The sequence below is a fragment of the Sinohyriopsis cumingii genome, unplaced genomic scaffold, assembly GCF_028554795.1.
Source record: "Sinohyriopsis cumingii isolate HCF-2022 unplaced genomic scaffold, ASM2855479v2 utg002074l, whole genome shotgun sequence".
NCBI classification, from domain to species: Eukaryota; Metazoa; Mollusca; class Bivalvia; order Unionida; family Unionidae; genus Sinohyriopsis; species Sinohyriopsis cumingii.
Genome location: NW_028316123.1, coordinates 107,398 through 133,626, shown reverse-complemented (window position 1 = coordinate 133,626; position 26,229 = coordinate 107,398). Strand labels below are relative to the sequence as shown.

At 33.0% G+C, this 26,229-nt stretch overlaps 1 protein-coding gene across 4 annotated transcripts in view; it reads right to left on the bottom strand.

Annotated features, from left to right (window-relative positions):
* Positions 1 to 6,979: 6,979 nt before the first annotated feature.
* LOC149771183 (serine incorporator 1-like) overlaps positions 6,980 to 26,229 on the bottom strand; it is a 66,239-nt gene continuing 46,989 nt past the window's right edge. For 2 of the 4 annotated variants that reach the window (XM_089948761.1, XM_089948762.1), the window contains 3 exons: positions 23,143 to 23,163; positions 15,048 to 15,195; positions 6,980 to 11,394 (listed from right to left, as the gene is read on the bottom strand). In XM_089948761.1, the coding sequence (XP_089804887.1) occupies positions 11,256 to 11,394; positions 15,048 to 15,195; positions 23,143 to 23,163 (308 nt within the window). In that variant the 3' untranslated portion in view covers positions 6,980 to 11,255. The remainder of the gene's footprint in view (positions 11,395 to 15,047; positions 15,196 to 23,142; positions 23,164 to 26,229) is intronic. The other 2 variants (XM_089948763.1, XM_089948764.1) reach the window with 1 other exon arrangement.

The window sequence follows — 26,229 nt, the reverse complement described above, 5'->3', positions numbered from 1 at the left end:
TCAACATGCTACCAAGAAATCTGTCTGCAATAGGTACTTTTTTCTTGAAGAATGTTTGCTCTTCTTTTTTCCATTCTTACAAATCTATGAAGGATTTCAGATTTGTCGTTTGATTGAACTTAAAACATATACTTCTTATACTAAGCATTTCAACTTTATTTACCGTAAATTCTGACTTGAGTCATTTTAGGCTTGCTTGTAAAGCTTACCAGATCTCCCACTTGTTCCGTAAATTTAGCCATATATCAATGTGTTTATATAAAGATTACTGCATATGTATGAGAAAATATAAACAAGCTTTTTTTGGCATTGATACAGCACTTATAGGGAGTAAATTATCCATCCGAAAAAAACGAGTGCATATTTTCCCAAACAAATGCACTAACTTTTTATTATCATTTTCTTATTCTACCTAAGGATTAATTACACAAAATACACTACAAGAAACAAATTTGATTTATGCTGTATTCCAAAGTAATACACAACCGTAGATTCATCACTACACAATAACAATATTAATGCGAACAAAGCACCGCCATGAGACCTTTGAACTTAGTCGCACGCTCGACACCATTTTCAAAAAGAAGTGTCGTTTTGGACTTCTTAAAATTTAGTCATATTGTAAATGAATTCGAATTACAACAGCTTTTCCAGTTAGTATGTAATAAATAGATTTATTTTATTTTGTCGATTTAACTCTACTCCGCTGATTACTGACTAGATTAATTAGCTGTGTCAATTCCACACAAGGCACACGTGTCTGTGATTTGAATAGGGAGGGAGTTGACTCAGCTGTGTGCGTATTTCTGTCCTGTCATTGAATATTTGGAATCATAATGTGGGGAAAATATGAACTCTTTCAATTGTAATCATCAAAAAGACACCATGGAATATCACGTTCGTTTCATTTTGAGTGCAGTAAGGAGAATGTTATTGCAGTTGGAAATGTAGCCGAAATTACAATACAATTTCGCAGTGTGTAATCAAGTTTAGAACCCAAGACATAGCTCATATAATTCGGATTTGCAGAACTAAGCAGTATATTTTAAGGAAATTCGAGATGCAATAATGAAGGGATATTTTTTGCCATTTTAATTACCAGCTAAAGAAGACACGTTTATGCCTTGTCACTTCCCTCTTTTTAGGGACCCCAGCTATGTTATGACCTGTATGGTCTCTATCGCTAGCCTAAATCCGAAATCGTATCAACAAAGTTAACGTGGAAAATTGCAAAGCAGCTGGTGTGTTACAGTCCATTCAGCCAGCGGAAATAAGAATTATTCGTCGTCTTGGCTTATTGGCTCTGAGACAATTACTTTTTTTCCGAAACCTTCAGTTGCATTTTTTCGCCAAAGACTTCAGTATTTTGATATAAAATGGCACGTTTCCAATATACAGGTGATAGTCCTTGCCCTCTGCATTCTTTTCTGAGCTATTGATATACCCCAGAGAGCACCGGTCATACTCTGAACCATTGCATTTATGAAAAGTTACGAACTTTTCTCGTAATTGAACGATCAAAATGGTATTTTCATTACTGCATCTCTCACGCTTGTTGTGGACATTGTGAATACCACGTATATTCATTTGCTTGTTCGAAAGTTTAATTTGTGACTCAGTAAACTCGTCCACATTGTTCACTTAATCATCTCTCCTTTCAAATAGAGGGAACAGCTGCTTCAGTTAATTAACAAACAAATCTAATCACCCAAAGTCTCTACTAAATCAGTGTACATGGTTTGTTTACAAAGAAGTTCCTAATACACTATACTATTTTTATGCACACGTGTCGTGCAGGTGCGTGCAATATCAAGGTGTTCCGTATCGAAAAATATTGCACGATTCTGGCAATGTAAAGTTAACGGATTGAAAAATGAGCATATAATAATTAACTATTTCAGTCTGTAATGTATTCGTATTTGTACACAACAGTTTTACATAAATGCGAAACTTCCAGATTTTTCTCCTGAGTTTAGAGGTGTATGTAAATTTATTAGTGAACAATTTAATTTTTTTTCATTTTTTTTTCTTCAAATTTTGGTTCTAGTGTAGTATATTTACGGTAATATTGCCCGTGATCACGAGACTTTAAGTGCATAAGCAGGACAAGATAAGGTAGATGCTAATTTTACCCTTTGATCCTGTTGGTCAAGTCAGCTGAAAGTTTGCCAAGGTGGATTAAGCGCGATTAGCAGTACTTTGGACAGGTTTACAGACATTAATAGATTATGTATGGGTTACTAAAGAGCGATCAGCATAAAGCAATAAACATTGCTTTGATTCTTTCCGCTGGGCATGTTCTGATAAGTTCGGTGCTTAAATGTTGATATCGACCAGAGTCTATAATATGTATGATCAAAAGTAATTTGGACAGGATTAAAGATCCTAATTGATTCTGCTTTATTACTCAAGAGCTTAAAGTCACAATGCTTCCGTCCCCACCCCCCACCCCCCATAAATTTCACCATTCTACTAATCTAACCAAACTTTGAAAGGAAGGGAAATGATTTGTTAAATATAACAATCTGACACTAAACGTTCTTTTAAGTAATCAAGATGTTAAGTTTAAACAACATTCAGATATTCAGTTTAGAGAGGTATCACCTCTTAATTCCGTCACCGAAGTCGGAAGTAATTCTGTTCATTTTTGGGAGTGATCCAAACATGTCACTCTCAGTTGACGTGTTCAATCAAGCCTGAGCTTTAAAGCGATTTCAACCCTTTGTCACTAGAACACAATAACTACAAACTGATACAATTTGGCATGTTTTCAATCATGTCCGCACCCAGACATATACGTCATCAAAGAACACAACTACTCAAAACAACAACAACAACAAAAAAAAAACAAAAAAAAAAACAGTTGGAAATGTTAAGGAATGTGCATTAAGGTTCACCAATAGCAACCAAAATTACAAAAACACAAGCCCTTAGATACCTTACACCCTTTTTTTTAAAACTATATTCTGTTATGATATCAAGTGCTAACCAGCATGACATGCTGGGATGGACTAAGTGGTTAAGTGGTGCAAACATAATAGGAGTCCTCCGAAAGTAGTTACATCATGCTTTCCACAATTCCGCGAGTGACTAATCTAATAACAACATTCACACATGGTAAATAAATTGAGTAGAGAGGGAATGAAGAGAGGTGGGCCCACTCTTTTAAGTAGATCTGAATTTTAAATGTAAAAGTTTGTACATATACCATAAACAACATGCTTAACCTTTTTCCTTCATTTCGCATACAATTTATATTTGTAACAAAATAACCTTGAATAATATAAGTATCAAGTACAGTATCCAACGTAGGATAATATTGATTTCTGTTGACAATGGTGACATTATTAAATCTTGTGTTCCAACGTTTGACTCAAATCACGGAAGTTAACATCAGAATAATTTGTATGCATGCCAAAATGGTGATGTTTTTCAGTTCAAGGAAGAAATTATACGGCTCACAATGTGATGAATCATCGATATTATCTACTTTCAAGTCAAGTTTCAGGCCAATAATCTTTCAATATTCTGCATTATTGAGGTTAATTTGGCATATACAACTTTTTGTATATAACAGTGACACTGGGACTTTAAGTGGCATAAAACTGGTTTGGTTTGACTTGGGTGTTTAAAGTGTGTCACAGTGTTTAAGCATAACAATGCCAAAACAACAAACTCCAAGCAACCAAAATCACATGAAATTCTTTGGTGGTTGGAAACAGGAATTTCTGTGGTTGCAATAAAGTTCAAAACACATGAATTAGGCTCTTCCTGTAAAGCTGACATTAAAATCTTTAAATCAAATGTCATGAAGAAACCCCTTCCCATAAAAACATATTTACTGCAATAACAAATATGCCATACCAAAATCCATGTTCACAAAATCTGCACCTAATGTGGATATAAGTTACATGTGCCAACAACCGTATAGCCGAACATAATCTCCCATTTCTGGTACCAGATCCATTGTCAGATCCAGTCAAAATATAAAGTTCCCAACTACTGAATACCGCAAAAGTTCTCCTGCAAACAGACAAAATTATTCACAAAGTGACTATTATATTGTTCACAAGAAAAAACCAATCTGGATTGTATAATAATAATAATAATAATAAATAATAATAGTAACAACAATATGCTCACTATCATGAACGACCATCTGCTGAATGCAACCATCAACCACGATTTTTTTGACAAATATGCATTTGACACAGCTATGAATGACTGCATCACAAACACTGATAACAATGCGATGGACCAGATTGAATCCTTTGTAAACATGAATATAAACCACAATAAAATACAGATTACCAATTGCCATTGTAATCCATAAAACATGAGGTGAATGAGGACTTTGTCTCTGTCACTAACACTAATAAGTTATAATCATTTTCCAGATTTTTTGGGATTGTTATTAAAGATAGTGATGATGATGATTGTGTCTGCAAATTAGGCTTAAAATTACAAAGGGTGTAATGATATAATGAATGTGCTTGTACATCACGTGGAGAATCTTACTGTCATTAAAACATTAGACCCAGACAGTACCAGTCCCGAGTAGTTTTGGCTGCAGTCAGCAATCTGAATCTATCCACCTGGGGAAATAATTTCAACTTCTTAGGTGGACTCGGTAGAGTTGGACTGACAATGCTACATTCCAATGCAGACACCAATGCTGACTGAAGAGATATTTTGATCTAGTAACAGTACTGTATCTCCTAAGTATTAAGATTAACTAGGATGATTGCTGCCAACTAAATAAACCAGCAATGATCTCCTAAAAAAGGCTAAAAATGCATAAGGGTACATATAAGTGTATAAATGAAATTATTGTGCAAGGACTGACCTGATAACGTGAGCATATTGTAATAATTAGAAAAATGTACATTCATTCAGTAGTTGTAATTTGTGTCCATTTGCATGCTAAACATCAGGTCAATGAAAATTCTTCCCCTTCTAAGGTCAAAACTCATGACCAAAGTTTGAAAATCTCCTGATATGTCCTGATCTGTCTTTTCAAATCAGTTACTGCTTATTTTTATGAAATGTACTGTAATTTGAAAATCTGCATCTTTATTGAAGTGTTATAAATATCTTTTTGTCTGAAATTAACTTTTGTTCTCTTGTATGATGTCACTGAAGTGCCACAATCATCTAAATCCCTTTCCATTCCATTTATGAAACAATGATGGATGCACATTTAACTCAAATGTTATGAAAACTCACACAATGCCAATATTGTCATATCTACCCACCATGTTAGCCCTGTAGTGAGTCGGGTGTGGCAGTAAATTATTTATCAGTGGAGTTTAAAAGTGTAATAACTGAATTAGTTAATTCTACAGTTACTGTAATGGTTTGTATTCTTTACTTCTTTATCAATTTTATCTGAATCCTTAACACCATGCTGAAAGTACCTCAGTCAAAGATCTATCAAGAGTTCATCTAACCATGCTTGTTATCTCCTTTTGCTTACTGAGCTGATTAATTTATCATTCATGTCATTGGTCAGGTAGATTTTTAGCTTTTGGCTTTAAATAAATGTATTACATGTTTTCAAGCTTTATAATTTATGGACAGCTTAAGTATGTATTACGTTACTTAACATTGCCATTCATATTATACAAGGCTATACATAAACTTCAAAAGAAAGTCTTTCAACTTTTCGATGAATGAATGTAATATTTTGACAAGAACTATAAATGAAAAAAAATATATACATGTAGAGTAATTATGGTGTCACATTTGCTCAGGCCCAGCTCATAAGTCGTGTATTGATTGCTGAGCAATACAGGGTTACTCCGAGGAAGCCACTCATAATTTGGCATTAAAAGATTCTAAGAAAAGACAAAGCTTCGTAAAGTCATCAAGTTATTTGCTCGAATGTTTTTGCAGAATATTATGGTATTGTAATAGTAATTATGTGTAGCATGTATACTTAATTACTAGGATCGTTTTGTATGTAGAATTACCTTTGTAGTGTTTAATTTACATGCATATTTGAGAAATGAGCTTGAGTATTATGTTGAGAATTATATAGATTGTTAGCTGTGATTAGAATTAATTTTGTAATTCGCTATAAGGTTACTTCATAGCAAACTAGTGCATTTAATCATGTGATACATTAGATTTTACACATGCTTAAATTATGAATTTGGAAAATGGTTGAAGTGTGTAAGATTAGTTAATATTGCTATATGGATATATCAGAGCATTGATATTTGAATATTTGTGTACTTTGTACGAGTTAATGTAAAGAAATGCATCTAATTGCTGTGATATCATTTAGTATGATGGGATTAGGAATATGTACTGATGTGACGTAATTTATTGATATATGTATGAGAAGTAATTGATACCATGCTTTTATTACAATGTTGCTTTACATACAAGAATGTACACGTATTTCAATGTGAATGAATGTGAGACCCAAAAAATTTAATAGCCGTTATATGATGATAGGCTGCCCGGCTGGGTGTAGTGTGAAATGAGAGGGCTAAGGAAAATATTGTACTGTCCTTGTTTTCAGAGGAAGCTTTTGGGGTAGAGAACTTCGGTTCAGTTAAGTCCTGAGTATCTAAGAGGGGAGATGGAAGTGAGATAACAGAGCAGTTGGAATCGACAAGTCTAGTCGGTATAGATAGTCGAGGAAGAAGAGGAAAAGGAGTCGAGGAGGAGAAAGTGGAGGAGGAGGAGTATATAGAAGTTGAGGAAGAGAAGGAATTTGAAGAAAGTAATCACCTGTCTTCAGAAACCATTTTATGTTTGCAGAAGGACTGGTCTCTGCTAAAGACAGGTTTTACTACTCTGAAGAGAAAAATTAACTACATACGTCTGTTATTACTATAGTGAGTGGGCTTAGGACTTCGGTGTATGGAAAGCGAGTAAGTGGAGTTAATACTCTGGTGGATGGAGGGTGAAGAATTTACTGAAAATATTATCAACATTTGTCTTCTAAATAATTTCAGACAAAACAGACTTGGAAAGATATTTCATTTAGTTTAATATCTCAAAAATGTGCAAAACAAAGAGAAAATGAAGATAACACAATTTTAAGTCACAGCTGTTACAACAGTATGCAACAACAGATTAATGTTTTGCTTTATAATTCCAACACAGCACAAAATATTAACTGCATTTTCACTCTGCTCAAAATATTGTTTAGAATTTCTCTTAGACAATTCAAAAATCATTTTCATTTGTTGAGAAGATAGTAATAATATGATGTAATCTTACTGTAATAAAAGTTTTGACAACATACAAATTCAAGTGAAAGATAAGTAAAAATTTGTTTACACGGGTAAATAAACAATTACATTATTCCAATTCCTCTGTCATAAAGTATCAGGCAAGCAGAGATATATCAGTACAACATGAATTCTGTTGAATGTTGTTTTGAATCTAATCCACTGAAGTACATTCCAAACACAAAGGCACCTGACTACACAAAGTATATAAGTGCGACCTCTTTTAGCATTATAATTAATACCCTCCATAATAAATACATACGAAAAGTTTAATGACTAAATGCAAGCACAAGAAAAACAGATCTAACTACAAAAGAACAATGTAGACACAAACACAACAAAAATGCCATATAAAAAAGATTAATCACATTTTGTAACTGCTTCACATGCAAGACAAACTTAACTGATGTCAATATCTGTTTGTGGATCACATGCCTCTAACTGCAAACAGTGGAGAATGTGCTGGTAGATCAGAGTCTACAGTGTGTTATCTAAAACTTCATTTGAACAGTTAGACACTGGATCTGTCATTTCATTATAAAACTTCAGATCAGAGTCTACCCTCTTGTAACTTCAAGTAAGAAGAACAGATACTGTATCTGCTATTCCATCATACATCAGCTATGGGTTCATACTGTTCTTTCAGGTAAACTGAACAGATACTGCATCTGCTATTCCATCATACATCAGCTATGGGTTCATACTGTTCTTTTGGGTAAACTGAACAGATACTGCATCTGCTATTCCATCATACATCAGCTATGGGTTCATACTGTTCTTTCGGGTAAACTGAATAGATACTGCGTCTGCCAGTCCATTATGTAAAATCATATCCCAGTCTATATGGTTCTTTCAAGTAAGCAAAATAGATACTGGACCTGCCAGTCCGTTATACAACATTAGAACTGGGTCTACCTTGTTTTAAGTTCAACTGAGCTGCAAAGACACTGGATGTGCCAGTCCATTGTACAACAGTAGATCTGGGTCTATACTGTTCTAACTTCAAGAGAACTGGATATATAATGGATTTATTTTATGCAATATACTGTTCAAAGTTGGGTGTACAACATACAACAATAAAGCAATGTAGAATATTCAACTAAATCATGATCACAAATCTTGCTAGACTCAACTGAACTGCTAAAACATTGAGGAAACATATTTATAATTTAATATGTAAAGTTCAGAAAATGTTGGCTTACATGAAATTTGCTGAAGTCCAAGTGATTAAACAATTTGCACCAGTAGCTATAACACAATTTTCTAGATGGATGCTGAGGTGATGATACTAGTCCATTGATCAGCACCATTTTCATTTAGATTCAACTAGACATCCTCAGAAGTCTTTCTGCAAATACCCCATGCTGATACGACCACCCATTCAAAAGAAATAATAAGATTTTCCAGATGACTCCTGGGGCAAATATATTGGATGTACAAGCAGCAGCATTTTCACCTAGAACCAGCTAGATACTATAAGAAGTCTTCTTGTGAAAACAGAATGTCAGTATGTATTTCCATTCAGGACTGGTAGTGATAAAACTTTTCCAAGATAGCTGCTGTAGAGATAATGGACATCACACTGGCACAACTTTCATTTAGGTCCAACTAGAAATCACAGATGTCTTTTAGTGAAAACCCCAACCATTTTGGAAGAGTACCAATAACGTTTTCAAGATGGATACTGGCTTTGCGAGCAGCAGCATTTTATTTTGGACCAACCAGACATCATAAAATGTCTTCTTGCAGAAACCCTTTATCAACAATGACTTTCTGCTGTGGTGGCCACATTGGACATTAGATCGAAACCTGTTTAATTTGGGACCAACTAGACACCATAAGAAGTCTTTAAGTCAAAACCCCATCTTGCTATGGCTATCAATTATGAAAGAGTACTGACAGCAATATATAAAGATGGCTGCCATGGTCGCCATATTGGGCATTAGATCAGCAACATTATCACTTAGGATCAACTAGACACCACAGGTTTTTAGGCGAAAACCCTTTCTGTTCAGAATGAATAGCAATAATATTTCTAAGATGGCCACTATGGTCTAACTTTCTTACTACGTGCATATACTTGTCACAAATATAGTCCCCTTCTCGAAAAACCACCTGTCTTATACGGCCACTTTCCTGGTGCAGAAGTGGTGGCGTATAAGAGGTGGACCACTGTATACAGATTACTGTAAAGGATGTTTAACAATATAAACATTGTTTCAGACAATATTGTCGATGGTATTTAACATATATCATATTTACATTTCCACAGGGTACAATTAACTTGCTCGCAAAACATTTCCAGAAAGTTTACCATGTGGATATTTAAGCAGAGAGCAAACACGTACATTCTGTACATGGTACACTTATGAAAGTTTGATTTATATCTTATAGTGCCATGAAAACAAAGTACAAAAATTCCTAACCAAAAGGACAGACAACTGGAATAAAATATCTCAAAATACAAAATCCTAAAACCAAATTGCAAATGTAATGATTCTAATGTTTTCTGCAAAACACCTGTCTAATCTACAAACCAGGTTGTGATCAAAACTTTTTCAAAAACTCTGACATAAAACTTATAAGAAAAAAAAATTCTGTTTATGTTTACATTAACAACACTGCCTAAAATATCTGGAAAAATAAAATGTATGTATATCAGTCAGTGCAAACCAGATTAAAAAGAAGATATTCAAGACAAACTAAACCAGTGGCCGCTGACTGTGCATCATACAAATAACTACAAAACAAACTAAACTAAAGTGGGGAGAGATCAAACTAAAAATTCATTTCCATTGAACTTAATGTAATTATTTTAAAAAAAATAATTTCTTCAAAACACGTATGTTCCATTCATTGTAAAGAAAGAATTTTTTGGTAGCCTTGAAAAAGGGTGTTTTGCAGCATTTTCTTGCTCCTCATGCTGCTATACAGGGGATTCCCATAGTCTGCAGCAAATAACATAGCCTCGCACCAAGGGTCCATATGCTCTTTTGCCATAAGGAAAATAAATAGAGGATATCAAAATAAATGTAAATATTTTCTTGTCAACTATATTATATAGATTGACGTTTATGAAATGTATCATGGAAAAATAATAAAATCCATTTACAACCCAATGTGTGCATTTCAAAACATTTAACACTTATATTTTATTCCCCCACCTGAAGACTGGTTTAGTTCCTGTACAATAATTAGTCACTCACTACCCATAGTGCAAACGATTACAAGACTAACAAACTAAACAAGTGTATAACTAATTAAAAAATTACAGAAGTAAATGGTCTCACATAAGCTAGACTTTAGTGTCAAACATTTAACCTATTTCTAGATTGTACTCAAATCCTATCACATTTTTCGGGTTGAATCCAAACATGTACTCTTAACTAATAACTGGTGATGTGCATTCAACAATTTCATTCCATAAAAAAAATCCCAATGTTAAACTGATGCACTGACTGAGAAAAGAGGAAGAGGAATGGAAACTTACAACAGGAAATTTACAGCAGTTAGGTGCTTGATATGAACTGAAAAGAACCCCCTACCCATTTCAGTTGAATGCATGACTTTCTCCAGGTACTATCTTCAGGTACACTCTTTGCCCAAAGGGAGGATTGCTTTCTTACATATACATAAATACAAGTACTGCTGCCTAATCATTTACCTGTTGCAGACTTTGTTCACCTTTCTCTGTTCTCAAGAACTAAATTCAAATAAACTGAGTAAATGTGGAAACTTAATTCAAATAAACAATGGAATCCATGTCCATATTTGCATTATAATGAGAATGGTGTTATACTGAGTGGTGCTATGGTAAAGAAACCACAATATATAGTAAGAAACAATTTCAGATTAAATTTACGTGGATAAGTGCACATTAATAACACTTTTTAAAAATAATTTCATATAATTCAGATCAGATCATTTTTAAATATAATGCAAACCAGACTGATGTTGTATCTCTTACACAGGCTGCACAAAAAATGACCCAATTTATGCTGTCTTCTTTTAACTGAATTCACGATTGCGCAGGATAACAGGCGCAACCAGTGTCCACGCATACAGCAAAATGCAAAGCCAGCTAGATGCCATTTTGACCCACACAGCTGCCATGTTCGCGTTCAGTGTACTGAAATCAGAGCTTGGGCTGAAAAAAAAAAAAGTAAGGAAAGAAGGTTAAGTCTTCCAGAGATCCAATAATAACTTTAAAACTTATCCAAATGTTTGTTGTGGGGTTTAACGCCATTTTTCAGCACGATAGGCTATACATGGCGGCCAGTATTAATGGTGGAGGAAGAACCCGGAAAACCCGGAAAGAACCACTGACCCACAAGAAGCTACTGGCAAGCTTTCTCACATGCCCACATTGGCTGAATCTTAGACTCGAACCGCCGCAGACAGAGGTGAGATGGCAGTGATCCGTAACGAAGAGTGCTTTAGACCACTCAGCCACTCGGGGCCCCTTATCCAAATGTTTAATAGTGAGATCAAATAATAACTTTAAAACTTATCCAAATGTTTAATAGTGAGATCAAACAATAACTTTAAAACTTATCCAAATCTTTAATAGTGAGATCAAATAATAACTTTAAAACTTATCCAAATGTTTAATAGTGAGATCAAATAATAACTTTAAAACTTATCCAAATCTTTAATAGTGAGATCAAATAATAACTTTAAAACTTATCCAAATGTTTAAGAGTGAGAAGTAAAAGTCTTCTGGAGATCAAATAATAACTTTAAAACTTATTCAAATGTTTAATAGCGAGAAGTAAAACAGAAAATGGGAGTATGTCTGTCTTTTTGTTTGGAAAGGAAGCAAGTTAATTACCTCCCTGCCCTCTCTACAAGGGTTTGCCCATCCCAACCTCACAAGCTAATGCTTGTACCTGATTACTGTTTTTACAGGTAAGTTCAACTACAGCAAGCACTGTTAATAACTTGCTTAAGAACACAATAGAACTGGCAATAATCCCATTCTAAATGATAATCATTCTTGGTTTATCCTTAGAAAATATTGAGTGGAATTTTTTTTTTTTTTTTAAAACTGAGTGAAATTATCTGTAAGTCATAATGCCGCTATAAAGAATGAGACAGAGGTAATAAAATCTGTCTCCTATTTGCCTGTTTAAATGATTAACACATTTAAAATAGAAATGCGTGCCTCTTGTGTCAACATGGCATAAAGACAGCTAAACAGAAAAGACAATTCTTTGTGAAACAAATTACCAATGGACACCTACATACCTATCCATTATAGTTTTAAAGATTTGAGCCATATTTTTTTCGTATGACATCCTGCCATTATGGTACTGATATCATCCAATGCTTGGTACCACAGAAACTGCATTTGTACACATGTAAATATCATTTATTTGCACCAGTATCAAAGTTGATAAATGATCCTGTGAAACAATGTCTAGTGAATGGGCTCCCTAAAATTTCATTGTCATTACAATTCAAGCCTTTTACCATATAATGTAATGTTGTCTTTGATTTTTCAACTGAGACAGCAATTCGGAAAAGTAGTTTTTTATTTCCACAGTTGTTTATATCACAGTTCTAAAATACTGAATCTTATTAACTATATTCACTGAGTTGCCTCCAACAGAAACTTTAATTAATGATTTTTAATTTACCAATCAGGTCAGAAAAAATGTTTTACTTTTCATACTTTTGCTTTTGTTCATGATTTTGGGGGCACTATTTTACGTATTAATGAAAATATATATGTAAGCACATAACTTAATATTTAATACACAAATTAATCAGCCAAATAGTAAAGGAATTAGGTAATTGTATTAATTAGTTTAGTTAAAGATACCACCATTAAGTTCAGTACAACCATAATTATCAAACTTTTACAATGAGCCAAAGACTTAACAGCTTTAATTTATCTTGCTTACTAAAAATTTTTGAATTTACTGGTATTTACAATGTTTGAATTTACTGGTATTTACAATGTTTGAATTTACTGGTATTTACAATGTTTGAATTCACTGGTATTTACAATGTTTGAATTTACTGGTATTTACAATGTTTGAATTTACTGGTATTTACAATGTTTGAATTTACTGGTATTTACAATGTTTGAATTTACTGGTATTTACAATGTTTGAATTCACTGGTATTTACAATGTTTGAATTTACTGGTATTTACAATGTTTGAATTTACTGGTATTTACAATGTTTGAATTCACTGGTATTTACAATGTTTGAATTCACTGGTATTTACAATGTTTGAATTTACTGGTATTTACAATGTTTGAATTTACTGGTATTTACAATGTTTGAATTTACTGGTATTTACAATGTTTGAATTGACTGGGATTCACAACATTTTAACTGACTGGTATTCACACACAAATCTTAATTTACTGGCATTGAAAATACTTGTGCAATACTGCAAGAATAGTCTTTTTGCATAAGGAAATAAAAATAATTCATTTTCATCATGACAGAACTCTGTATGTCTCAACATGTTCAAAGTAAACAATGCCATTTACTACACCGAAATGTGCTTATTACAAAAAGAGTTTTTTTAAAAGCTGGGAGATTACAGTAATAAAAATATTTATTTTACTGAATTATATATTGTGTTCATAACTGCTGATCATGATTCATGAAATACTATATATATATATATATATATATATATTGTGGAAAGAAATGTAATTTCTTCCAAAATCTTACTTATAAGATAAAATCATAAAATGAATTGATATTTCAAAGAATGTTTAAAAAGTATTGTTTTCTAATAAGCGCCTGGTTCATTTTCAAGAAAACAGAAAAGGAATCATAATGCTCAGAAGCATACTTTGTTAATAATTTGTGATGAAATATCAGGGAGGCAAAAAACAAAACTATAAAGTATATGTGTGGCTTTCCAGTGACTTGGACATTTCAGAATTTAAGAATTTCTCTCTCAAGTTAAAATTTGAATGCTTTGGACCCCTAGGGATCTGAGCTTACTTCAACCAGTTATTGATGGTCATCATATCATACCGAGTCGCCAATCAAACCTAAAACACAATTAACATAAAGTCCTAGGTATTACTACTCACCTAAACCAGTTGGTGATGGTCATCATATCATACCGAGTGGTCAATCTAACCTAAAATACAATTAACATAAAGTCCTAGGTATTACTACTCACCTAAACCAGTTGGTGATGGTCATCATATCATACCGAGTGGTCAATCTAACCTAAAACACAATTAACATAAAGTCCCAGGTATTACTACTCACCTAAACCAGTTGGTGATGGTCATCATATCATACCGAGTGGTCAAACTAACCTAAAACACAATTAACATAAAGTCCTAGGTATTACTACTCACCTAAACCAGTTGGTGATGGTCATCATATCATACCGAGTCGACAATCAAACCTAAAACACAATTAACATAAAGTCCTAGGTATTACTACTCACCTAAACCAGTTGGTGATGGTCATCATATCATACCGAGTGGTCAATCTAACCTAAAACACAATTAACATAAAGTCCCAGGTATTACTACTCACCTAAACCAGTTGGTGATGGTCATCATATCATACCGAGTGGTCAATCTAACCTAAAACACAATTAACATAAAGTCCTAGGTATTACTACTCACCTAAACCAGTTGGTGATGGTCATCATATCATACCGAGTCGCCAATCAAACCTAAAACACAATTAACATAAAGTCCTAGGTATTACTACTCACCTAAACCAGTTGGTGATGGTCATCATATCATACCGAGTGGTCAATCTAACCTAAAACACAATTAACTTAAAGTCCCAGGTATTACTACTCACCTAAACCAGTTGGTGATGGTCATCATGACATACAGAGAGGCCAGTCCCAGCATGAAGTGGAAGAAAGAGTAACTGTAGGCCACCCCTTCTTCTTCATTATCCCACACAGTCTGTCCACCCTTCTCCTCATCCTTGGAGTCAGTAGATCCTACCATAACAAGGTCACAGTCTGATTATAAAGTCAGTAACAAAAAAAGTCATCTCTCTCTCCACTTACTTCATTAGCTTCAGATTACAATATGCATGTTACCCAAGAGGTATTTTTCCATAGATTATTACCCATGTTTAAATAACATTAGAGATGGAAAATACCTGTATAAAATTGTGATGCAGCAATTGTTGTCTACCTTAGAATGTTTAAAAATGTCATACAAAACTTTTTATTGTCCCAATATTCTTTTCCTCTACATAATATCCTGTCCAGACATAATGTCAATCAATTTGCTACTCATGAAGTTGAGAACAGAATGGAACATATGGATTCATGCATCAATAAATGATACAACACACTTTTGAACAGAAGGGAACGTATGGATTCACACATCAACTAATGATACAACACACTTTTGAACAGAAGGAAACATGGATTTATGCATCAATAAATGATACAACACACTTTTGAACATAATGGAACATATGAATTCACACATCAACTAATGACACAACACACTTTTGAACAGAAGGGAACATATGGATTCACACATCAACTAATGATACAACACACTTTTGAACAGAAGGGAACATATGGATTCATGCATCAACTAGTGATAAAACAAATTCATATCAATTTTCAGCTTTAGAACACACTCAACAGCTCTAATGATTGCATAATGTGGTGACTGAGGTGGAGGATACTAAGAAAATTGAGGAAACAATGACCTCGGACTGGCAACTACATAGTTAGCCCTACGGATGTTGAAACAAAGGATTGATGTTCTTACACCTTTGTATTATACATTTTCAACTACAAGTAGACTCTACACTACAAAACTAATTAAGCTTTTTAATCAAAAGCACATCTCCTGCATTCCATGACAACTAATGTCATTCCGTGATGCTGGCATTTATTTGTCATGGAAGACACACTGTTATTAAGGGAGGCACACAAAACAAACATCTGATAGAGCAAAGCATGTCCGACCCAAAATATCTGCCAGTTTTGATATAAAAAATCTGGATCAACCATTCTAGCGATAAAGTTGAAAATAGGCTTTCCAGCTGGTTGCTAAGGAAGCCACATGTTGCTGTGATAGGTACACCAGGCATAAATATGATAGAGCATGTGCTAACAACACCCTCTACCAAGTTTTCCTCAAACAGAACCACTCTGGATAATAAGTTAACAATCGCTTTTCCATTCAACACCTTCTACCAAGTTTTCCTGAAACAGAACCACTCTGGATAAGAAGTTAACAATTGCTTTTTCATTCAGGTTTCTACAAAAAGCCCTTTCTTCTAAAAAGAACCACCCCAATTTTTTTGTAGAACATGCTATAAGAAACACTTCTTCCTAGCTTGACAGAAACTGGCCAAGTGAATTTATAAAAGAAGTTGAAAAATAGCAACGTGGACAAATGATACATACAAGACACAGGGCTATAATGTACCATAAACTCACTTGGCTTTTTGAACATAAAAAAAAATAATCTAGATTTGCGTTTATAAGACACTGCAAACACAAAATGTCAGACCACAAGAAAAAATTTAAAAATGCATAAAATGTTTAAACATTGGTTCTAATGGCCCAAAGGTATCAAATTATGCAAATAAATATGCATGTCATATTTCATTTGTTTACCTCAAGTGGATTTGCTAATTGAGTTTTAGCCACAAAAGCAAAAAAATCCAAGAAGATTACAAATCTTTAAAATGATGGGCAAAATTGCTGTAATGACCTGAAAATATGTTTAGGTCATCTGCAAATTAATACAAATAAGCCAGTTAAATTTCATATCTGTGTACCAAGTGATATTGCTTTAACATGCTTACAAAGGTTTTGTCTAAAAAGTCCAAGACTTAGTCCAAAAAGTTCAACAATGTGCAATAAGAGTACTGTGAATGGTACACACCCACCCCATCTTTAAGACTTCTGTACATAACACTAACTGAAGATGGATGACTCCCAATGGTTCTCAAAAATTTTGTTTTTTCATTTGGACAACATACTGTATGCAGTCCTGAAATAAACTTACTGTGCAAAAAACTTTATTTTTATATTTCACAAACCATGACCATCATTCCCAACCTTAGTCTTCAAAATGTACAGGTAACTTTATTAACTTGTGCAAACCATCAACGAGATTTGGTCAAGGAACTTTCTCGTTTCTCCCAAACAAAAGTCATTATCTAAGACCCCTCTTTTCTATGAGTCACAGCAACTGTAACCTTTGACCTTTTGACAAAATCATTGGCTTCTTTCTTAGCAAGACATTTACCAACTTTGTTCCAGGTAGATATAGTCAAGAAATAAATGTAGTACACCATAAACATTGTTCCTTTTTCAGCCACAGTGACACTGACCTAAGACATTTTAAACAAACACCCTGAGGTTTCTATTTTACCCCTAATGCAAGTCATCCCCAAGCTCTGGTCCAGCTCTGTGTACAACTAATGCTGTGCGGAAACAATTTTCCTTCTTTCAGTTAGTCACACTTCCATTGAACCTTTTGAGTCCAAAATCAATAGCCTTCTTTCAGTTACAGTCACAATGCCATTAAACCTTCATTCAGTCATAGGCACAATGCCAATGGACCTTTTGAGTCCAAAATCATTAGTCTTCTTTCAGTCCTAGTCACCTTGCCATTGGAAGCTTTTAGTCCAAAATCAATATCCCTATGTATGTCAATCGAAAGCCATCATTCTGTCAGTCGCAGTGACCCTGGCATCGGCCCTTTAGAGTCCAAAATCAATATCACTTGCTATGCCAAGCACAAGCCATCCTTATTTCAGTCACAGCCCCCCTGGCATTAGACCAATCGAGTCCATGATAAATAGCTTTTCAGTCACAGTCACCATGCCATTGGACCTTTCTAGTCTACAATCAACAGCCTTATTTCAGTCACAGTCATGCTGCCACTGGACCTTTCAAGTCTACAATCAACAGCCTTCTTTCAGTCACAGTCATGCTGCCATTGGACCTTTCAAGTCTACAATCAACAGCCTTCTTTCAGTCACAGTCACCATGTCATTGGACCTATCTAGTCTACAATACAATCAACAGCCTTCTTTTAGTCATAGTCATGCTGCCATTGGACCTTTCTAGCTACAATCAACAGCCTTCTTTTAGTCATAGTCATGCTGTCATTGGACCTTTCTAGCTACAATCAACAGCCTTCTTTTAGTCATAGTCACCATGCCATTTGACCTTTCTAGCTACAATCAACAGCCTTCTTTTAGTCATAGTCATGCTGCCACTGGACCTTTCAAGTCTACAATCAACAGCCTTCTTTCAGTCACAGTCATGCTGCCATTGGACCTTTCAAGTCTACAATCAACAGCCTTCTTTCAGTCACAGTCACCATGTCATTGGACCTATCTAGTCTACAATACAATCAACAGCCTTCTTTTAGTCATAGTCACCATGTCATTGGACCTTTCTAGCTACAATCAATAGCCTTCTTTTAGTCATAGTCATGCTGTCATTGGACCTTTCTAGCTACAATCAATAGCCTTCTTTATGTGAAGTGCAAGTAATCCACAAAGAAAGTTTAGAATACTGGATACTGATGTTCTGTTGTTGTATAAAAATGAAACAGGATTAGTCTGCTAAATGGACACACACACACACACACACACACACACACACACACACACACCTTGGAGATACTTCTAGTTAGCAGTCAACATTACTCATTTAAATCTTGAATTCAAGCTGTTGGGTGACTAACACCTGTCTAATGTGTCACAGATTGTAATTTTTACCCCAAATTGTATCCAATGTTTTTTCACCAAACTATAATTACAGTGGTGTTTACTGTTAAACAATTATTTCTTTTCAAAAACTGGGCTATTTGACAAGTACTTGTACCATAAAGTTTAATAACTATGTACTGCAAAGCAATCCAAAGTATAGTCAACTACGCTTATATGCATAGTCTCGGGACTGGACCCAAGCTATGCATACAAACGGAATATGCATTTAAGCGGAATTCATGTGTATTTACAGTGTAAAATGGGACCATACTTTCGCTATGCACTTAAGTGATCTATGCAATTAAGCGATATGCATTTAAGTGGAGCTGACTGTATATGCATTTAAAAGATTCCGTTCATATCAAAGAATAATGTTTTGCACTCATGAAAATGTGATCAACCCAAACATACTTTTATATATTAATGCACTACAGATTGTATATATCTATACATTAACACACTATAGATTGTATATATCTATACATTAATACACTATAGATTGTGTATATATATATATATATATATTTATATATATATATATATACATTAATACACTATAGATTGTTTATATCTATACATTGATACACTATAGACTGTTTATATCTATACATGAATGCACTATAGATTGTATATAGCTATACATTAATACACTATAGATTGTATATATATATATATATATATATATATATATATATATATATATATATATATATATACACACTGTACATTAATACACAATAGATTGTTTATATCTATACATTAATACACTATAGATTGTATATAGCAATACATTAATACACTATAGATTGTATATATCTATACATTAATACACGATAGATTGTTTATACATTAATACACTACAGATTGTATATATCTAAACATTAATAAACTATAGATTGTTTATATCTATACATTAATACACTATAAATTGTTTACATCTATACATTAATACACTATAGATTGTTTATATCTATACATTAATACACTATAGATTGTTTATAGCTATACATTAATACACTATAGATTGTATATATCCATCCAGTTACACCATATATCAATAATTTCTTTGCTTCAACTCAAAGCCAGAAGTTAAAGGGTGCATTGAAAACTCAGTGAATTGTGATCATCAAACAGCTGGACAAAAGCATACAAAGAAGGAAATAAAAATAAATGTTAAAATCTAAAAATATTTATTTTATTTTTTTAGCAAAGATATAACTGAATCATGTGAACGGAATCATGTGCAATTTTTAAAATAACTTGCTGCAACAAAACTGAACTTGAAGCAGAAACTATGTGCATTTGTCCACAAAAGACCCTTTGTGCAATGGTGACAAAAGTCAAGAATTGATTGATTCATCAAAATTTTAGACATGAATTCCTTACTGAAATGTGTCTCCCAAAATAAGTTATAAATGTATTGAGTGTGTCAACATAATTTCATTGACAAGTCAAAGTCTCCAGGACAGGTTATACGTGTGTGATCAGCAAGTCAGCATAATTTTATTGATGAATCATTAAGTCTCCAAATACAGGTTACACAATGTAGTGATAAGTAAGGCAATTCAAGTTAAATGACGAGTCTAAGCTTAGATGTCTGTTTTCAGGCCAATTAAGTCTAGCAAAAGTAACAGCTGTAAGGAAATAATGTATGGTGTTCCCTCACTATGAAGTACTCAATATACTGTAGTCCTTATAATACAGGGGTAGTCATGAATTTTATAATTATAATACAGATGTAGTCATGGATTTCATTATTATAATATAGATGTAGTCATGAATTTCATTATTATAATATAGATGTAGTCATGTATTTCATTATTATAATACAGATGTAGTCATGGATTTCATTATTATAATATAGATGTAGTCATGTATTTCATTATTATAATATAGATGTAGTCATGTATTTCATTATTATAATATAGATGTAGTCATGTATTTCATTATTATAATACAGGGGTAGTCATGAATTTTATAATTATAATACAGATATAGTCATGGATTTCATTATTATAATATAGATGTAGTCATGTATTTCATTATTATAATATAGATGTAGTCATGTATTTCATTATTATAATATAGATGTAGTCATGGATTTCATTATTATAATATAGATGTAGTCATGGATTTCATTGTTATAATATAGATGTAGTCATGTATTTCATTATTATAATATAGATGTAGTCATAGATTTCATTATTATAATATAGATGAAGTCATGGATTTCATTATTATAATATATATGAAGTCATGGATTTCATTGTTATAATATAGATGTAGTCATGTATTTCATTATTATAATATAGATGTAGTCATAGATTTCATTATTATAATATAGATGAAGTCATGGATTTCATTATTATAATATAGATGTAGTCATGTATTTCATTATTATAATATAGATGTAGTCATGGATTTCTTTATTATAATATAGATGTAGTCATGGATTTCATTATTATAATATAGATGAAGTCATGGATTTCATTATTATAATATAGATGAAGTCATGGATTTCATTGTTATAATATAGATGAAGTCATGTATTTCATTATTATAATATAGATGTAGTCATAGATTTCATTATTATAATATAGATGAAGTCATAGATTTCATTATTATAATATAGATGTAGTCATGTATTTCATTATTATAATATAGATGTAGTCATGTATTTCATTATTATAATATAGATGAAGTCATGGATTTCATTATTATAATATAGATGTAGTCATGTATTTCATTATTATAATATATATGAAGTCATGTATTTCATTATTATAATATAGATGTAGTCATGGATTTCATTATTATAATATAGATGTAGTCATGGATTTCATTATTATAATATAGATGTAGTCATGGATTTCATTATTATAATATAGATGTAGTCATGTATTTCATTATTATAATATAGATGTAGTCATGGATTTCATTATTATAATATAGATGTAGTCATGGATTTCATTATTATAATATAGATGTAGTCATGGATTTCATTGTTATAATATAGATGTAGTCATGTATTTCATTATTATAATATAGATGTAGTCATAGATTTCATTATTATAATATAGATGAAGTCATGGATTTCATTATTATAATATATATGAAGTCATGGATTTCATTATTATAATATAGATGAAGTCATGGATTTCATTATTATAATATAGATGAAGTCATGAATTTCATTATTATAATATATATGAAGTCATGGATTTCATTATTATAATATAGATGTAGTCATGGATTTATTAAACTACTGAATTCTAGTGCTACTTACTTCACTTTCGTTTTATTTCCAGGTTGGTACAAGCCAAATATAATGTGTTTCAAATCATGTAATACTATTTGTTTTGTATATTTTGCATTATTTTTCAGGTCAGGGTCTACAATGTTTTTCCTACTGATTACTCCTAACAAACTTCATGGACTCAGACCTGGCTTTGTGCAATTTGCAGTTGGATCAACTGATAAGGATGCATATATAATACAGGAGTTGAAAATCTTGGTTAATTAGTTCAAGTCTTAATTATGAATGGTATGGAGAAATGTGTCTACGCATATACAAGTAGAGATACATCTGATGGAAGATAGAAATAGATCAAGACTCATCTTTTTTGTCACATGATGTGCCAGTGGATCTGGGTCTATGTAGTTTATTAGGAGTAATCAGTAGAATCCTGATATGCTTGCATATTATGCAATGGCAGATCAGGGTCTGTGTCATTTGCAGTTGGACCTGATTTATACAACAGCATATACATTTCATTGATAAGAGTCATCACGAGTATCACACTTACAAAGTTCTGTAGCTGAAAAGGCAAGTGGTTTTAAGAAAATGGATACACAAGCAATAATAAATTTATAAACTGTTTGACATCGGAAAATAGCATTTGTATGGTATCAGTAAGGTAAGATTTTGCCACCCCTGCACAAAGGACGTACACACTCAGGTTATAAATTCTGATTGAATCATTTACCATATATACTTGCATATAAATTGGGTCCAACTGCAAACAACATAGACCGTGATCTGCCATTATATATTCTAGATTAATAGTGATAAACTGTATAGACCCAGATCTGCCCCTACATTATGCAATGGCATTCTTATTCTATGCAGTCAGCAGCTGGATCTGACTCACAAGTATATATGGCACCTTGAATTCGTACTGACCTGATTTTAAACGAGAAAAGCCTGAAAAATTTGACAATACAGGTAAATTCTGTTTATAATCAACAGTTGCATTTGTTATAAAAGGCAAAAGTTATATTTGCATGAGTAAATTATTACTCACTGCTTTCTCCATTATTATTTTTTTATATCAAGAGTTGGTCTTTGAAGTGGCCTAGGTGTATTATATTTATATATGGGAAATTTTAATTTTGCTGTCATAATAACAGTAACAATAAATAATAACTGTTCAAAGTACAGATTAATCTGTGCAAGTCTACCTCTTTTGTGAGACCACCTGTCCTATGAGACCTCAAAAATCAATTCTACTGACAGTCTGCAGTAGTTTCTGCACAACTATTTATTCTTTTTCATTGCACTGTTTATTTTGATTGGTTGGTTTAACATGTTGTTTGCCCATAGCATATGGAGGAAATGGGAGTTAAGTGCCTTTGCAAGGAAGCAATGAGGCAGCTGACCAAAAGCTGGCATGGGCAGATATAATACCCATGAATGATGGTATGGGCAAATATCACATCCATGAATGCTGACATGGACAGAAATCACACCCATGAATGTTGGCATGAGCAGATATCACACCCATGAATGCTGGCATGGGCAAATATCACACCCATAAATGCTGGCATTGTCAGATATCACACACATGAATGCTGGCATGGGCAGATATCACACACATGAACGCTGGCATGGACAGATATCACACCCATGAATGCTGGCATTGTCAGATATCACACCCATGAATGCTGGCATGGACAGATATCATACCCATGGAAGCTAGCATAGGCATATATCATACCTATTGCCCTGTTGGATCAAAAATACCGCATAGAATCAGGAGGAAAGCAACCACCATACAACAAAAGAGTATGTGCAGCTGAAGCACACCTTCTATTTCATTCTTTACATGATCAAAAAATCTGAATGGAATCAGCATCTGCATATTTATCCGAATAAATTCCAAACTATTTCTTTCTCCATGAAGCAGCCAGATCTTCCCATCTGGATTAGCCCCCCCAAAAATGTTTATTTCCTATAACACTGATAAAATTAGGGTAGGTAGGCAGTGATTTACAAAACAAATAATTTCTAAGCATTATATATATATATATATATATATATATATATATATATATATATATATATATATATATATATATATATATGTATATGTACTAGGCTAAACTAGATCACAAATTAATTTCGGGAATTTTTTTATTTTTTTTATTTTTTATATCTATATATATTTTTTTACAAGGGGTCGGGAGTGCCATCCAACAAGAAACACGCCTTTTTTTTGCCATACTGTAGCAGCTTCAGTTTTCTTTTGGACGTTGATTCAGAATTAATATATGTAATTTGATCACCCTTAATCAATATATGTCATCTGACTGGCTTAACATTAATTTGTCATTAGACTGGGCTTAAATCAATTCTGCATAATACTCAAGTCTAACCATGTCCTTAAGTTTGATGCTCCAAATATGCAACAACTTGACAATTTCACCATAATTTAAATCTTTCAAAACCTTTTTCAAGATTCTATATTTACACTTCAAGCATTGTCGTCTCATAATAAAATGAGACACCTATTGAGAGTTAACATGCTCTGGCATTTAGACCTGAAAATAAGAACAGTTTAGACTTTGCAGCATTATAATGTCATGCACGGAAGCCAAAGATTATAATGAATTATACAGAGATTGCCTTATAATGAAGTACATTATATTTATATATATATCCACTCCAGTGACCTAAGTGGTTTCAGCATCTGCCTCGGGTGCAGGAGGCTGCGGGTTCAAACCCAAGCTAAGTCATACCAAAGACTTATTCAAATAGTTCTAGCAGCTGTCTCGTTTGGCACTCAGCATTAAACGGTTAATGTCAGGACCTTTTCGGTCTGGTGTCAGGACAATGTGACTGGGTGGGAGATGATGCCACATGTCTGTGGCATGACGCACAAGTGCTAGACATCACTATAAACTGCCACACTGCAGACATCATACCAATATGTCTCAAAATGTTAAAGCTACGTTAAAAATCCAAAAACCAAACACACAGATATATGACTTCATAATGAAATGGGATCCAGGATCATATCCATCTTATACAGGGATGGTGTTATAATGAAGAATCTTATAGCAAGGGAGTGCTATATATAAGCACATAGCGTCAGAGTTCATCTGAAAACAATAAACAATCAGGTGGCAATTTTAGATAATAATAATAATAATAATGAGGACTTTGTATAGCGCCTAATCTTTAGAAGCTCTAAGCGCTTTACAACATTAGACAACACCTACAAGATAAAAAACATATAATGATATGATTACAAAACAAACACCATGTAATCAGATACTGAACTTTGTAAGACCTTTCCTATAGTACAGTAAAATAAGAGATTCTACACCATTATCAGGTGGCAATTTTATATACTGAACTTTGCAAGACCTTTCCTATAATACAGTAAAATAATAGATTTTACACCATTAAACTCATTAAAATTGTTGGATTAGTGTATAGTGGTTGTTTATTTTCACTAAATTCACACTTCAAATCCTATGCATGCCCATAGCATAACCATATAGACTTGGACAAGGGTTTTGCTGGTATAGTCCATTAGTTGATATGAGTATTGTAACCAGGAATTTAAAAAAAATGTTTTAATTTCATTGGAACTGGCCATACCATGTTTTGTGAAGGTTTGTGTTACAAATTAGTATGTAAACTATAAATATAACATGATATTACAGAAAACAGGTTTTAGTGATTATAACAACAAATATATTATTCCTACACTAGGAGCTGTCTTTTGACAGAATGTACTGACAGATGAATAATATGGACTAAACAGCAGGACAATATCAATATGAAGCTGATACCTTAAATTGTCATATTTATTTTTGAACTCCTCAAATATTTATTTACCATTTTAAACCTTATTAAATATTAAATTTAAATATTGGTCGAAATAAATAAAGATAATGATATAATTCAATTAAAAACCTTCACGCTATATTAATGTTAATTCTAAAAGTTAGTTTCTATTTATGACCACACAGTGAAAATATG